Raw genomic sequence first — 16,084 nt, forward strand, 5'->3', positions numbered from 1 at the left:
ACTCACAGGTGCGCAGGTTCCCTCTCTGTCACGCCCCCATCATCACATATTGACGCGGGGGCGGGACAGAGAGGGTCTCTACTGCGCATTTGCGAGTGAGTACGCCTTTTGCCATTTATATGTTTGATTACTGCTCTACCTACGAAAAGTTACTCCTTATTATACTTCCTCTACATCCATATGCTGCACAAGCTGGCATGCTTGAAAATATAAGTGAAATATTAAATAAAAATGCTACCAACAATAAAGAACGACAAACGTGGATGCAGACGCTCATAGATTGCTTTGATCGTGCACGGCACGCGGCTGCGCAGGGAAGGTGAAACAGAGACTAACCTAAATGGCTTCAACGTCTTGACGTCATGCCGGTCCTGTTCTCAATCCAACCCTTTTTATCGCTCCTGGTCCAGCCGGAAACAATGAGTTCGCACTTCCTGGGGCGGGAGGCGAGGTAGGAAGGAAGTTGCGTCAAAAGGGGAAGGGCGGGTCTTTAGACAGGAGGACAGGAAAGCTGTAAGACCGGTCGTAGGCGACTTGTGAGCGTTGTTGTTGCTTTTGCCGGGTGACCTTGAAGGTACAGTCGACGGTAGGTAGGGGGTGCAGGGAGCTGGGGAACGAGGAAGGGGGTGATATGCTGTACTGGGTGGGGGGTGAAAAGGGGCTCTTTTTTTGGGGGGGGGGGGGAGGGGGAAGAGAGGAGCTCTGCGTGTGAGTTGGTGCGGGCGGTGGAACGTTCGTGACTTGCTCATTCTGCATTGCAAAATGATAAGTGAAAACCGCAGGAGCCGGGCGTGCAAAATGGTGAAACGCACAAAGGCTGCACGTGTGCACAGAGCAGTGAACGGGTAAAATATTTGCAGGCTGATTGATCTAGCTGCCTCCTTTTGGAGGCTTTAATCCTCTTCGAGTTATGGTTACTCGTTCTGTGGCTGCTCGATCAATTAGCCTGGGGTTATACTAGAGGGCACTAATTACTGTAGTGAATAGCCTGACGGCAGGTGGTGGGCTCCAGCTATATCTGCTTACGGCAGGGCTGGTGACTTTTTTTTTTTCTCTTGATTTTGCAAATCCGGGTTTGTGCTTCTATCTAGTGCTTGGCCACACCCGTAGCTTTTTCTATGGATGGCTTAATCTTGCCTTTTTTGGTAACGCACCGATTGGTGGCCCCACTTTGCTTTGTGCTCAAATCTCCGCTGTTGGAAGCGCGAGGCTTTCTGCCCTCTAGTGGCTGGAATTGTGCTACTAAACCAGACCTGAATAATTATTACACTGCTTGGCTACACCCTTTGCCGTGATGATTATTTGCCTACACACTTGTAAAGGATGCTGCTCTACTAGACTATGGTAAAAAAAAAAATAAAAAAACACAAAAGCTTAGCCATTATTCTAATAAGTGCAACTAGGTCAAGCTGCACTGTACAGGTAAGACCTGTCTGGCCACTACAGAGAACCTGGGGAGCTGGGTTTGATCTTGCTGCAGCTCCTTGTGACTACATAAGTTGCTTAATCTTCAATTGCTCCAGGTACAAAACAAATACCTGTATATAATACCTAAATGGCTCTGGTGGTAACATTTTTTTTCTTTTCCCTTTAAGATTCTCAGTAGGGTATTGTATATGATCAATCTATATAAATGGCAAGTGACCGACGCGCCTGCAAATGCGCAGTAGAGCCCGAACGTTCAGACAGCAGCAGTCCAGAGGCGGCGCGAGCAGGGCTGGTCTTAGGGCTAGACTACCGCATAGAGCTTCGCGCCCAAGGGAGCGCGACGCGCCTGAACTCTGCCCCAACCGGCCATCAAGTTCCAGTCCCCCTCCTTCCGAATTTTAAGTCATCGTACCTTGTCGGATTACAGCAGCAGCAGTGAAAAGCGTGCGAGCTGCTCGTCGCTTCAGGAGCCTTCCCTGTCTCAGCTGTGGTCCCACCCTTGCGGAAACAGGAAACGAGGGCGGGACCACAGCTGAGACAGAGAAAGGAAAGCTCCTGAAGCGCACAGCTCGCAAGCTTTTCACTGCTGCTGCCTGCCGCTGTAATCTGACGAGGTATGATGACTTTTAAAATTCGGAAGGAGGGGGGCCTTGGAGCTGGGGGAGGGAGGGAATTAGACTTGAAAATACAACAGACCAATACTTGCCCGTTGTAACGGCCTTAACGGCTAGTATTTAGATAAATGAAAGAATCCTTGAGGATTTTCACTTCTTAAACAGCTCAACTATCAGATGAGTTATCAAGTGTGACATTCTGTCTTTCAGTTCATCATGGAGGATGATATTGCTGCCCTGGTTATTGACAATGGCTCTGGAATGTGCAAGGCCGGGTTTGCTGGCGATGATGCACCTCGAGCTGTCTTCCCTTCCATCGTTGGTCGCCCAAGACATCAGGTGTGTGTGGTTCTCCTTAACTAGAGCTGGAAAATACTTTGTTGACTGTTGTGTACACAGTTCTAGTAGTTTGGTTTGATTAGGCTTGACATAATACTAAAAAGGATAACCTAACCACAAAGCAGAATGAAGGTTAGACCATGCTGGCAACAGGCTTGAATCTTTGGTACGAGCTAATGTTGACCAATCCAGGGATACAAAGTAACTTTCTAAACTTTACATGTCTAACATTTCCTATAATGACAAAATGGGTGAGGAATTACAAACGCAATAGAGCAAAAACACTCAGTAATCCACAAAAGATGAAACTCCAGTGTAACAATCTTTTATACAGGGAAGGAAAAGCCTCAAAGTAGCTCGAAACACACTTTTGCAGAGCTATGGTGGTCAAAAGGGATCCTTCATCATTGTCATTCATCATTCTTATCCTACTCTGTATTGCTCACTAGAAGCTGTGGTCCCATCCCCGGAGACTTTATCAGCCTCATTGGGATTACTTCTCTCTATATGCTACTATATATTCGTCCGAGAGTTGTATTCTCTTTTCCGGAACCTTATCAGCTTCCTTGCACCTACTGTTACTCTATTTTCCACTCTGTATATATTCCCGGAGTTGGTACGCTCCTCTCTGGAACCTGTAAACCACATTGAGCCTACTGCTATGCGGGAAAATGTGGGATACAAATGTAATAAATAGTTAAAAACCTTCCCAAGAAATAGTGACTTAATCAAAATACACACTACGCAAAATATCAATGCTCAGAGAAAAATCACTTATCTCATGGCTGGATTGAAGTACTCAGAGTGCATCTGGTGGAGGTTTTAAGCTGCAGAAATGCCCCCAGGCCAGCGTTGACCAGAATTCATGAAAACTGTGTCAGGGTCCCCAGAAGGGGAAAATTTCCACAAAAATGCATTCAAAAGGACATCATTGATATTTTGCGTGGTGTGCATTTTGGATGAAGTCACTCTATTCGTGGGAAGGTTTTTGCCAATGATGAAGTAAGGGTCCCTTTTGACCGACATAGCTCTGTAAAACTGTGTTTCGAGCTACTTTGAGGCTTTTCCTTCCTTGTTTTCGTTTCAAGTTTGCTGTATTAAGATTGTTACACTGGGAGTTTCATCTTTTTGTGGATTACTGAGTGTTTTTGCTAATTGACATTTCTTCCAGGAGGAATGACTGTTCAACAAATCTTAACCGCCTGGGTACCTCAGGTAGCCATTTTTTTTGGCAACACCACCCTCTGCCCTCCTCTCCCCTCCCCCTCCCATCTTTGCCTGCCCTGATAATCTAATTCATTCACTGTAAACCGCCTCGAACCTCATGCTGGGAATTGTGCGGTATAAAAGTGATTTAGATTAGAACTACAATGTTAACTCCTTGCCTTCATATTCCACCAACAAATTGCATAGCTTGAATATGAAATTCTTTCATTTGGTTTAGAAGTGCTACTTAATTTCTTGCTCTAATACCCTTTAAACATGCACTACTTTACCATTTAATTTTATAGACCAGTCAGTAGTAACTGAATAGGGTGGGGTTTCTTCAGAGGAGCCATGCCACACCCCATTATCATTTGTTTTACTTAACTTATGACAAGTATACCATGAATTGCATGAATCTCTGTACAAACAATTATATAGTGCAGTCTGCCTGAAACATCGTGAGATAACAAAATATTAATAGGTCATAAATAAAAACCAAACCTTTATAAATGGGGAAGGTCTCAGTTTGGAAGCAATAGTGATAGGAACTGCAATGGAGGGGGCGGTGTTTCAGCCCCCAGTAAGCCATAAGCTTCCCTAAGGAATATTGTACAGAATGCTATGCATGTGCCTGCTTGCTTTCTTGCTGTGTTTACACCTTTAATGAATAAAAATAACTGTGTTTTTGAGTATCTGAATTATGAAACCTGTGTTCTGCTGTAAAGGGTGTGATGGTCGGTATGGGGCAGAAAGACAGCTATGTTGGTGACGAAGCTCAGAGCAAGAGAGGTATCCTGACCCTGAAATACCCCATCGAACACGGCATCGTCACCAACTGGGATGACATGGAGAAGATCTGGCACCACACCTTCTACAACGAGCTCCGTGTTGCTCCTGAGGAACACCCTGTCCTCCTCACAGAGGCTCCCCTGAACCCCAAAGCCAACAGAGAGAAGATGACACAGGTATGATTTCACTAATCCTTGTTCTTTTGATTTTTTTTTCCCTCATGCCCTTCAAGAACTACTTTATCTTTCCATTTATTCCTCATTTACCATTCTTCGCAGGTTTCTGTTATCCTGAGCTGAGTCTTTGACATCTTGACAGGTTTATTTTCTGTTATTCTCAGCAGTTTGGTTTGACCTTAACACTGAGCTTGTCTAACAATTACCAGGCTAGATACTAATAGTGATACCACTTCATAGTGTACAGCAACCCCAGATGTGTTGTTCAAGCTATACTTTTAGTGATGGGCCATGTTTTTGCTTACCCCCTTCCCACAAACCAGGCTTTTGAGTGCACTGGAATACCACACTAGCACATTCTGCAAGGGCTTGCATGATTTAATACATGTAAAGTTACACCTGTTAAAACTGAAATAGATTTATCCTGTAATCCATTAGTGTTTCCTGTTTTTAGATCATGTTTGAGACCTTCAACACTCCAGCAATGTACGTTGCCATCCAGGCTGTGCTGTCGCTGTACGCTTCTGGTCGTACCACAGGTATTGTGATGGACTCTGGTGATGGTGTTACCCACACAGTGCCCATCTACGAAGGTTATGCCCTGCCCCACGCTATCCTGCGTCTGGATTTGGCTGGCCGTGACCTGACAGACTACCTCATGAAGATTCTGACCGAGAGGGGCTACAGCTTCACCACCACAGCAGAAAGGGAAATCGTGCGTGACATCAAAGAGAAACTGTGCTACGTCGCCTTGGACTTTGAGCAGGAAATGGCCACAGCTGCCTCCTCTTCCTCCCTGGAAAAGAGCTATGAGCTTCCTGATGGTCAGGTGATCACCATTGGCAATGAGAGGTTCAGGTGCCCAGAGGCCCTCTTTCAACCATCCTTCCTTGGTAGGTTAATCTAGCTTTAACATCTGTATTGCTGAACTACCTAAATGCCTTATCTACAGATTTTAGATGCGACTGTTTACAAGTAATGGATTCAATACATTTGTCTGGAAATGTTCCTTAAAGTGTGTGTTCTGCAGTTGGTATAGATACAATGTAGGGTTGATGTAGAATCAGCACAGGAGCCTTACCTTGGGTATTAGTGAACTTAATTTTGGAGTAAGGTACTGTGTACAATAACATTTTTGGGTGGAAAGATATACCTTACGAACACCAAGTAATTCCTTGAATGGAAGGCTAAAAAAAAAAAATCTTTCAATGATGTTGGCAGGTATGGAAAGTGCTGGAATTCATGAAACCACCTACAACTCCATCATGAAGTGTGACGTTGACATCCGTAAGGACCTTTATGCCAACACCGTGCTGTCTGGTGGTACCACCATGTACCCAGGGATTGCAGACAGGATGCAGAAGGAGATCACAGCCCTGGCACCCAGCACAATGAAAATCAAGGTAAGATTTAGGTCTTTAGTTAAATTAGTTGATTTTTAGACTTATCATAATACAAACAGTACTAATCTTTGCAATGATAACTGAAATCCATCTTGACATGAAATGTCAAACATCCTCCCAATGTAAGCTGAGCAACCGTGCATGGATGGACTCTTGCATGGACCATCCTTCCAGAAAGATCTCTGGAGGCTTCAGATAACCGTAATGCTGATGCTCCTCCATTCTAAAGACCTGTCTTACTCTGTTCAGAGGTCTTGTTATATGACCCTCCCAGAAAGGTATTCTGCAAGTCCAAAGCATGTTGACAGTCATAGGACTTGCATGTTTGACCTAATCTGATAAAGGGTCAGATATCTACCACCTTTTTTTGTAATACAATCAGATTTACACTTGTTATATGCATGTACTCTGTCCCTAGTAGGCTCACAATCTAAGATCTTTTGGGAAGGGGATAGATACCTGGCTGTTCCAAGAATACCAATGCAATAAGTCCCTATCAAATGGAAGTCCATTGTTCTTCACTGTAAGGCAGGACTTGCCAAAGCAACCAGTTTCCTGGGGGGGTCACATCAGTGGTGCAACAGCTATGGATTACATGACAAATCCCTCCTTTCAGAACCCTTCTCCACCACCACCAACTCCAGGCTCCGCCCTTTCTGCCAGGCCCCCTCCCTGCCCATCTTCAAATCCTTACTCAAAGCCCACCTCTTCAATGTCACCTTTGGCACCTAACCACTTTACCTCTATTCAAGTAATCTAGACTGCCCCAACTTGTCATTTCGTCCGTTAGATTGTAAGCTCCTTGAACAGGGACTGTCCTTTTTTTGTTAAACTGTACAGCGCTGCGTAACCCTAGTAGCGCTCTAGAAATGTCAAGTAGTAGTAGTAGCATTTTTAAAGTGGTGCTTCTCCAAGCGTTTCCACCAATACCTTTGCAGTTAGAGCAGCATTACTGAGAAAATAGTTGGGGCCCCCCCCACCCCAAATGGGGCAAATTAGGCCCCACAATGGGTCTCTGCACATGGGCCTCCATCAGCTGCCCCCCTAGGGTTCTTCCTAGGGTTGTTACGTGAGGCAACAAGAACTTGATCCAGGAAGCAAAATCCGGTCCCTTGTGGGTCTGTCACTCCTAAGAAAGAGGTGACTTGACTTTTTAGCGCTTCTTGCTGAGCTAAATGGTAAGACACTCTAAGTGTGGTGGTGCTGTCAAAGGTAGTCCTGCTTTAGGGCAAGTGCAACTTTTAGAGCTACTAGTCTGCTGTTATTGGTGGTAATTCCTGTGTCAGACGCAACTGAGTTTAAGTGTATCTTTGCATTTACATGCCAAGCAATAAAAAACAGGTTGGGCATTCAAGGATTAGTTTATTATTGCTGAAATTGGTGATGACATCAATCTGCATCTGCGTATTTATAGTGTTTGTAGCAGCAAGTGGCTTGCATTATAATGTTGGACTACAGCCTGGCCCACCAAGGTACTTATGGAATAAAGCTAATCTGCTGACAAGTTTGGTGCATGCTCATTTCTTTTATTTTCACTTTTTTTTTTCCTGCAGATTGTTGCCCCACCAGAGCGCAAATACTCCGTCTGGATTGGAGGCTCCATCCTGGCCTCCCTGTCCACCTTCCAGCAGATGTGGATCAGCAAACAGGAGTACGATGAGTCTGGACCCTCCATTGTCCACCGCAAATGTTTCTAATTAAATGCCATAATACTTCAGAGTAAGCCAACACTTCTTTAATAAATGAGAAGACTTGACTTGAGTGACTTTGCTCTTCTTTCAGGCTGAATAAAAAAAAAAAGTTTTTAAATTTGAATGTCATAATCCAAAGTGTACTACTACTACTACTTAACATTTCTAGAGCGCTACTAGGGTTACGCAGCGCTGCACAATCTAACAAAGAGAGACAGTCCCTGCTCAAAGAGCTTACAATCTAATAGATAAGAGTGAGACAAATATAGGACAATCAAGCCATTGTGACATCACTGATGAGGTTGGCTCTTAGGCATTGGTGGAATGAGGCATTATGACATCACAATCTCAGCTCTGGATACCAGAGACTGAAACTCTTCACACTAAGGGGGGAAGTGGGCCAAGTATAGGACAGTCGAGCCATTGTGACATCACTGATGAGGTTGGCTCTTAGGCATTGGTGGAATGAGGCATTGTGACATCACAATCTCAGCTCTGGTTAAATCACTGCTATATGTAATACTACTACTACTACTTAACATTTCTAGAGCGCTACTAGGGTTACGCAGCGCTGTACAAATTAACAAAGAAGGATGGTCCCTGCTCAAAGGAGCTTACAATCTAATAGACAAGTGAACGGTTGGTCCGATAGGGGCAGTCTACAGATCATACAAGCTTGTCTCTGCATTAACACTTTTGCTTTTTTAAAACCACCTTACTGAGGCTTCAGTTTTTATGCTTATTCTCACCTGCATCCCTATGTGTAAGGTAGTGTTACTTGTAGTCTGACTTAAGCTCCTTTCCAAAGGAAAGGACATGAGCTTAGCCTGCTGGCCTACATTGAACAATTGTTTAGTTTTAAGAAGTATATCAAATTAGAGTCTGCAGTAGAAAAAGTGGTTTATGTAAATAGCCACTCGGACAAGATATGTCAGATCTAGTAAGTCTAGACTCTGAAATTCCTAGATCTGTCTTAGGCTTTGTAAAGGATTCAAAATTTATATAATCCAAAATGACTGACGTAACAGAGGGAAATTATTTAACACCAGCTGTATATCTAGATCAATCCCAGCCACAGGTCTTGGAAATCAGCATTGAAACTACATATCTAGGTCACGTTTAGAAACTCTTTTGTAAAAAAAACTTAAATATGATTTAAATATTAAGGGAAGCTTCCTCTCTGAGAGGTAGATGATCCCAAAGGGTAAGGGAACAATGGTTAAAGTAAGAGTTGGTGCTGTCTAGTTGTTCCTTACACTAAGAAGGAACAGAGATGGCATGTTGGTGTGAACAGAAGGCACATACTGGAGTAATGTAAAGGTACTTCACAAACATAGGAATACCTGAGTAAAAGACCTGATGACTGGTGGTTAGAAGTTCAAAAATTAAAACACTGTCTTCCAGTGTTCAGCCTGAACTAGAGATGTTACATGATAAATTTCTACTAGCAAGTGCATGTCCAACATTTAACAGTGGTTGTTGGGACAGTTGATGGTTATGGTTTATTGGGTTTGATTGTAACAAAGCAGTTTCCTGTAAATTGATTTTTATATTGTAATTTGAAAGGCTTACCAATTTTGACAGGATAGAGAAAGCTAAAGATCATTCATAGAGGAAAAACTAATATCGTACAGCTAGTAGATGATAAAGCTCATATTGGACACCCCAGTCTGCCCTATTCGGTCACTAAAACCCTCCAGGTGTTGACCTCTGTACCAATCACTATACACCTTCACCAGTGGACGAGTAGCCTAGTGGTTAGTGCAGCAGACTTTGATCCTGGGGAGCTGGGTTCAATTCCCACCGCAGCTCCTTGTGAGTCTGGGCCAGTCACTTGACTCTCTCCAGTGCTCCAAGTACAAAAAAAGTACTTGTATATAGTATGTAAACTGCTTTGAATGTAGCCACAGAAGGTGGTATATCAAGTCCCATTCCCCTTCCCTTATATGTCACTTCAGCCTCTGCCTTTCATTAACCAACTTTTTGTTGGCTATAAAACATGTCTCCAGATAATCGCAAGTTTCCTCTAGTTGTAACTCATGCTACATAAGACATTAAAGTCATGAGTAGGAAGCAGCAGATCCTCACTTTTCAACAGTGTGATTACAACACTTTTAAGCTGCTCTGGGTCTTGACAGTTGCATGTATTTATTTTGATTTTGGTAATTTTTCAGTTATTTTGTTAGTACTTCAGCCAGTATTCCTTTAACTGTTTTGCCACTCAGTTGGCTTAGCCTTCCCTTTTCAATTTCTCATAAGGAAAGATCCTAATTTTAAATGCTTTAACTTGGAAATTCACATCTTCCCACATGTCACTGGTACAGAGAGCATATATTTGCTTTGAACAATAGACCTGGATTACTCTGAGAGCTAAACTCAAAAACACAGGTCAGATTGAAATTAAGGCAATCTTGTACCTTTTTTTTTTTATTTTTATTAATAAGAGTAACAGACTTCCATCAGACAACCACTTTTCCGCTCATTGGCCCACTACCAATATGAAGCGTACATCAACTGAATTTCCAAATACATTTCCACAACAATACATAACGTGTGTAACACAAAATATTGAATGTGAACTCTTAAGCACCTCACTGTCATTTTAACAGTCCGTAACACCCCAGACCTATCTGGGCTATATCCTCAATGCTGGTGTAATAAGTTACCTTCGCAATATGCTTCTTTCCATGCACATCCAGCCATTCCTGTCTGTTCTCTTGTTTTTCTTGTTATTCCCCCTCCCTTCCCCCCCCCCCCCCCTCCTGTGACTGCAACTACTTAGTGGCACCTCCCTTGCGCCTCTCACAATTTATATCTCCCTGTCGGGGAGCTGTGTTAAGCACTGATAACTCCTTTGCCATACATGTCGGCTTGGGGGCGGTCTACTCTATTCATATTCAAGCTGACCTGTACCTTCTATAAGGACACGTGCGTCTTTAATGAGGAGGTATTGCTTCCTGGTTTAACTTCGAGGCTGACCATTAGGGTGGGGCCTCTACTTTTAATTGCATAAATGTATGTCGTATTCCTTAGCTTTTCAGCTGAAGTGTCACACCAACTGAAGCCTAACTATATATTTTATTCCCCTGCTTCTGCGAGTTCTAGCATATCTCTACTCTGCCTTTTCAGTTTTTATTTTATTTTATTTTTTAAACCAGATCATACACAATTGTGCTTCTTTCCCTAATTCCCCTTTAATTTACAAAGACCTCTAGGAGCACTGATTCAGATACAGTCTTGATATCTCTATTGCATACACTGTCTTTTTAACAATTTTTCCAGTTTAATCTCCTATCCTGTAGTAGGACTTTTCCTGCCAGAGCCAATGACTGACCCTGAGTGTTTGGGGCACCTGCAGCCTTGAACACTGCTAGAGCCTGTTCAGTAGGTTAGCTGGGATGAATGTGGCTTCATTAAAGAGTACTTAATTCACACCAGTCCAAACCTATGGGTTATGTCCCGTAACAACCCCCCCCCCCACCCCCCTTCTCAATCAGCAGCTAGATGTAGTGACTTGACAATTACAATCACAAATACGTAAAAGTGGTGCAACCAGGACCATTTCAGTATTTCTCTGCCTCCAGCAGATGGTGAGGTGGCCCCTGGTGTAGGTTTTTTTTTTTTTTTTTAAAGCTTTTGGGCTAAATTCACCAAGCTTTAGGCCATGACCCTTGGCTCTTAAGGTTGAAATCTTGCAAGGGGTCTCCCTGCTAAGATGTTGAGCCACAGTCAGACCTCTGGTTGCGGTAGAAGAATGCTGTTGGTTCCTCTCTAGTCCTAAGGCTTGACCTAAAGGTCTCTGCTCTGTGTTGATGTTGTGCAGCAACAGTAGGTATCCTGATCCCCTCTTCAGCAATGGGGGTCAGGGATGCTCTGAAGAAGTGCTGGGGCCTGGTGTAGTCCCTTCCTGACAGAATACACTTAAAAAAAAAAAAAAAAAAAAGGGTAGAAGGGCAAATTGAGGCATAGCAGTTGTGCCCAGCCTTGGTCAGGTAAGTGGTGGACCTGTTGTAGTTAGACCCGGCGCACGAGCAGTTCTTCTTCTTTGGGACTGAGGTAGAGCTATATCTCTGAGGTTGCAGAGGTTGGTAGGCTGCCCAGCTGGCCTTGCATATCCCAACACTCAAGCCTAGCTGTTGGTGCCATTTGTTCTCTGTACAATAAGGATGCTATCTTGCATGGTGAATTTTCAAGACATTCCAAGGGCTTTCTTAGGCATAGGAGCACACTCTAGGAAGTCTCTGTTACTGCCATGGCTGAGGTTTAGTGAGGACGTTGGTCATTTTGTCCCTAGATGTATTTTGTGCACATGCTCTTTAGGTAAGTTGGTTTCTCCTGTTTGGGAGCCTCTCACTTTGCTGAAATTGGGGTCATTGGGTGCCCTGTTCGTGGGCACCAGCTGTTGGCTTCTCTGTCTTAGGAAGGCAGGTACTCTATATCTAAGGTAATGACCAGCAGGGAACAAAAGCATGGGTCTGCAGGTATCTCATCTCCAGACAAAGTGGTCTGGCCTTGAAGGTGGCTCAAGCTGCTTGTCTTTCCAGGGTTTCCCTTGTACTCTTTAGTTGAGGATGTTTGGGGTGGGGAAGATTTTTCCATGAATAGCTTCCCCTCTGGGGGGGTGCTTGTCTAGGTAGGCCACTGATTAGGACTCTATCCCTGTAATGCACTTATTTTATCAGTTCTTCCTCATAGCCCAGGTATTGGTCCTTGTAATTTCTTTGGTGATAGCAGTCGTGTTCGGAGAAGGATCCTATGTTAGAGAGCCTGAAGATGCCTCTAGAGGCTTAATTCCACAAGGCTCTGAAGAGGTGGCTGCCAGAGTGGGAGGTTCCAGATCTGCTTCTCAAGGGGGTGAGACTGAGATGGAACAAGTTTTTAATCCTTTGGGATGACTTGGAGAAATGAGTAATCTTTTAAGGTAGCTGCTAGGACCACTATTGCAGTAGAGAGCAATACACCCTTAAGGAAGCCCACAACCATAAGAATGAATTGCTTCTTAAGCGCTTGTTCATCTTCTTGACATTTGAGGGTAGAGGAACATGTCTGTGGCAGTTATGTGGTCCAGGTCAATCTACCTTTCCTCATCCCATTACTATGATTGTTGTATTATATTGTAAGCCACATTGAGCCTGCAAATAGGTGGGAAAATGTGGGATATAAATGCAGGAAATAAATAAATACATTTGATCCAGTGGCATCCCTGTTGCCAGATGTGGCCGTTCTGGATTGAGGAGTAGCTTTCATAGCAGATATATTGTATGACCTAGTTAGTACCTGTTCACATTCGCTACAGGTGTGGTAGCTCATAACTTGGTCAGCTGGTGCCCCTTCCAAGGTACACCTTCCACAAAACCTCCCTTGTGTGGCCAAGGGGAATGTCCAGGATGTCATCACTTGCATACACTCAAGCAATTGCTGTTGTGGTTAATTTACAGCATGAGGGATGTCCATTTCAAATCCCCCCATCTCACACAACCTTGATGACATGTCCAACCTGGGATGGGCTCCACACTCAAGGCCAGTGATCTACTCAAGTGAGTCACTTCAAATTAATTGCCTAGAGCTAAGATCAATTTGGAACATAGATCTAAAGTCTTTCAGAGATTGACTGGTGAACAAAATTATCTCAATACAAAAAGACAGCCAAGTAGCAATATATTACGTCAACAAGCAGGGAGGTACTGGTTTGTACCTCTTATGTCAAGAAGTGGTCAGAATGTGGTAATGGGCCATCTCCCAGGGGATGCTTTGGTCATGCAGCCACACAAGTGGTCTCTGAACACGGGCATTGCCTGGAAGCCCTGCCGAGAGTGGGGCACCCCCTTGATAGAGCTCTTCATCACTCCAACAAAAATATCGCTCAGTTCTGTTCCAGACTGGGATCTCATCGCAAACTGGCCTCGGATGCCTTTATGATTGGAGGATAAGCATACCGAAGTCCCTCACCCAGCACCTCTTGTAGCAAAAGCATTCCTGAAACTCAAGCAGTACCGGGAAACCATGATAATCATTGCACTATACTGGCTGGGGCAGATCTGGTTCCTTCTTCTTCTGGAGGTAGCCTCCAACTGGCTGAGAAGAGTGCTTTCTGACCCCATAACTCAAAACCAGGGATCCCTCTTGCATCCCCTCACATTTACTATATGCAGGTATTTCCTTTGTCCCCTAGTAGGCTCACAATCTAAGCAGATCTTTCTGAGGAAGGGGATTGAAATACGGCTTGATGTTGACAAGTTAGAGGTAGACTTGAACTTAGTGGAGGATGATTTTCAGCTATTCCTTGCTTCAAAGAGTGATTCCACCAGGAGGTCATATGGTTTCAAGTGGAAGAGCTTTGCTGTCTGGTGTAAGGGCAAGGCCCTAGAGCAGAGGTGGGTACCATTTGTCCTTGAGGGCTGCAACCCAGTTGAGTTTTCAGGATTTCCCCAATGAATATGCATGAGATCTATTTGCATGCATTGACCAGAGGTAACTGGCAGCACACCCCCATTGGTGCATGGGCATCACGTGGGTAGTGCGTGAGCCCTTACTGATAGGTCAATGGGTGGCGGTAAGGGCTCAGGCCATAAATAGACGCACCCTAGTTTTAATATTAGTGCAGGCCCATTTTCTGGCCCATTAAAAGATTGCGGTAAAAAATTGCCCAGCATGTGCCTGAAAGATGCGCCTACACTACCAGAGACCACTCTACTGTGGCATTGTAAAAGGACCCCTAAGTGCTATTCTATAAACAGTGCTCAACTTCGGAACCATTTATAGAATAGCGCATAGCGCCGCCTGAACTCTGGTGTAAATCCCTGTGCTGAAATTAGGTACCGGATCCCTTGAATTCCATAACATTGTGCGCAAATCCTAGAAACACCCATGGCCATGCCTCCTTTTCAGATCAATGCAGAAAAATTTACTCGCACGTGTTTATAGAATAGTTACTATAAAGATGTGTGCGCAAATTCCAATTAGTGCCAGTAATTGATAGCACCCACTCCTTGGTGCTAATTGACTTGTTAAGCAAGTAAATTGCGCGTGCAATTTTCTGCCCTATTTGTAGAATTAAGGGCTATCCCCTGGATTCTATATAGCGTGACTTAAGTTGTGCGTGCAAATCCAGTCATATTCTGGATTTGCACATGCAACTTTAATTAGTTAAAAAGCCAATTAGTGCTAATAATTGCCACTTAAGTAATTATCAGCACTAATTGGCATTAATTGGAATGTATGCGCAGAGCTGTCTAAGCGTATTCTATAATGTGATGCACGTAAATTCTAAGTTGCATAGTTGAAAAGGGGGCGTGGCCATGGGCATTTCTAAAATCTATGCGCGTTGTGTTAGAATACACCTGGTCTGTGCCTAATTTAGGCATCGGCATTTACACCAAGCCCACGACTAAATTTAGTGATGCGGATGGGCGCTTGGTGTATTCTTTAAACTCTGCAGAAATGTAGGCTTATTCTAACCTACGCCTAAATTTAGGTGTTCTTTATAGCATATGCTTAGGCATTTTTCATTTCGGTGCCAATTTTTTAGGCATGACATATAGAATCTAGTCCTATATGTGCAGACTAAGAAAAGCCAGATGACAGTTTCATGTAAGAAATAGACAAAAACCTGACTCACCTTCTCTATGAGGAGATGGAACTTTCTGGCAACTCCATTACAAGAGGTACATGTCCTTCATAGTAATACGTATGTGTGTATCGAGACTGAGCACCAATAGTTTCCATTACCACAGCTGGATCAACTACACATTAAATGTATCTCATATCATTTGCTGAACCTTGTGACCTTTTGGTTACAAAAGTGTTAAGGCTGAGTTTAACCTTAAGACTAAACTACACTGGAGTCTATCTACAATTTATAAGGTTAGGGCTCAGGGCTGACCCAACCATTAGGCAAGGGAAATAGGACTTAATATGCCACCTTTCTGCGTTTTTTGGTTTTTTTTAATACAAAGTGGTTATGGAGAGTTAAGTGACTTGCCCAGAGTCACAAGGAGCTTCAATGGGAATTGAACCCAGTTCCACAGGATCAAATTCCAATTAGTCCACTGCACTAACCACTAGGCTACTCCTCCACTCCAGGTGAGCGTTTAAAGCAGAATCATCTTGGGGGTTCCAAAGAAAGCTGCGGTCTAAACAAATCAGTAGGTCCTACAGTCACACAAACTCAAAAAAACCATCAACATGTTCTTTAACCTGCAGCAAGGGGGCAGCAAAGAGAAGCCTGCAGTCTAAACAAATCAGAAGGTCCAACTCAGTCACACAAAGTCAAAGAACCATCAGCACACACTAAGAGGAATTTTCAGTGGAGGTTTATGTGATGATCCTGATTGAGTTTAATTATCAGGATGGAGGGGAGGGGCATGAAAGTTAATGAAGGAGGGGGTTTATAAGGCTGAAGACTGGCCTAGGGTGCTCACGACTGTTGCACTGGCTCT

General features: G+C 43.8%; 1 protein-coding gene across 4 annotated transcripts in view; it reads left to right on the forward strand.

Annotated features, from left to right (window-relative positions):
- Window positions 1-16,084, forward strand: part of LOC115476971 (actin, cytoplasmic 1-like) — a 57,768-nt gene that overhangs the window by 17,252 nt on the left and 24,432 nt on the right. The window contains exons 1-6 of one of the 4 annotated variants that reach the window (XM_030213578.1): window positions 470-574; window positions 2,253-2,381; window positions 4,313-4,552; window positions 5,007-5,445; window positions 5,774-5,955; window positions 7,509-7,716. In XM_030213578.1, coding sequence (XP_030069438.1) covers window positions 2,259-2,381; window positions 4,313-4,552; window positions 5,007-5,445; window positions 5,774-5,955; window positions 7,509-7,652 — 1,128 coding nt within the window. In that variant the 5' untranslated portion in view covers window positions 470-574; window positions 2,253-2,258 and the 3' untranslated portion in view covers window positions 7,653-7,716. Of the gene's footprint in view, window positions 1-469; window positions 587-2,252; window positions 2,382-4,312; window positions 4,553-5,006; window positions 5,446-5,773; window positions 5,956-7,508; window positions 7,717-16,084 lie in introns of those variants that run through there. The other 3 variants (XM_030213576.1, XM_030213579.1, XM_030213577.1) reach the window with 3 other exon arrangements.

Source organism: Microcaecilia unicolor, chromosome 8 (genome assembly GCF_901765095.1).
Source record: "Microcaecilia unicolor chromosome 8, aMicUni1.1, whole genome shotgun sequence".
NCBI lineage: Eukaryota > Metazoa > Chordata > Amphibia > Gymnophiona > Siphonopidae > Microcaecilia > Microcaecilia unicolor.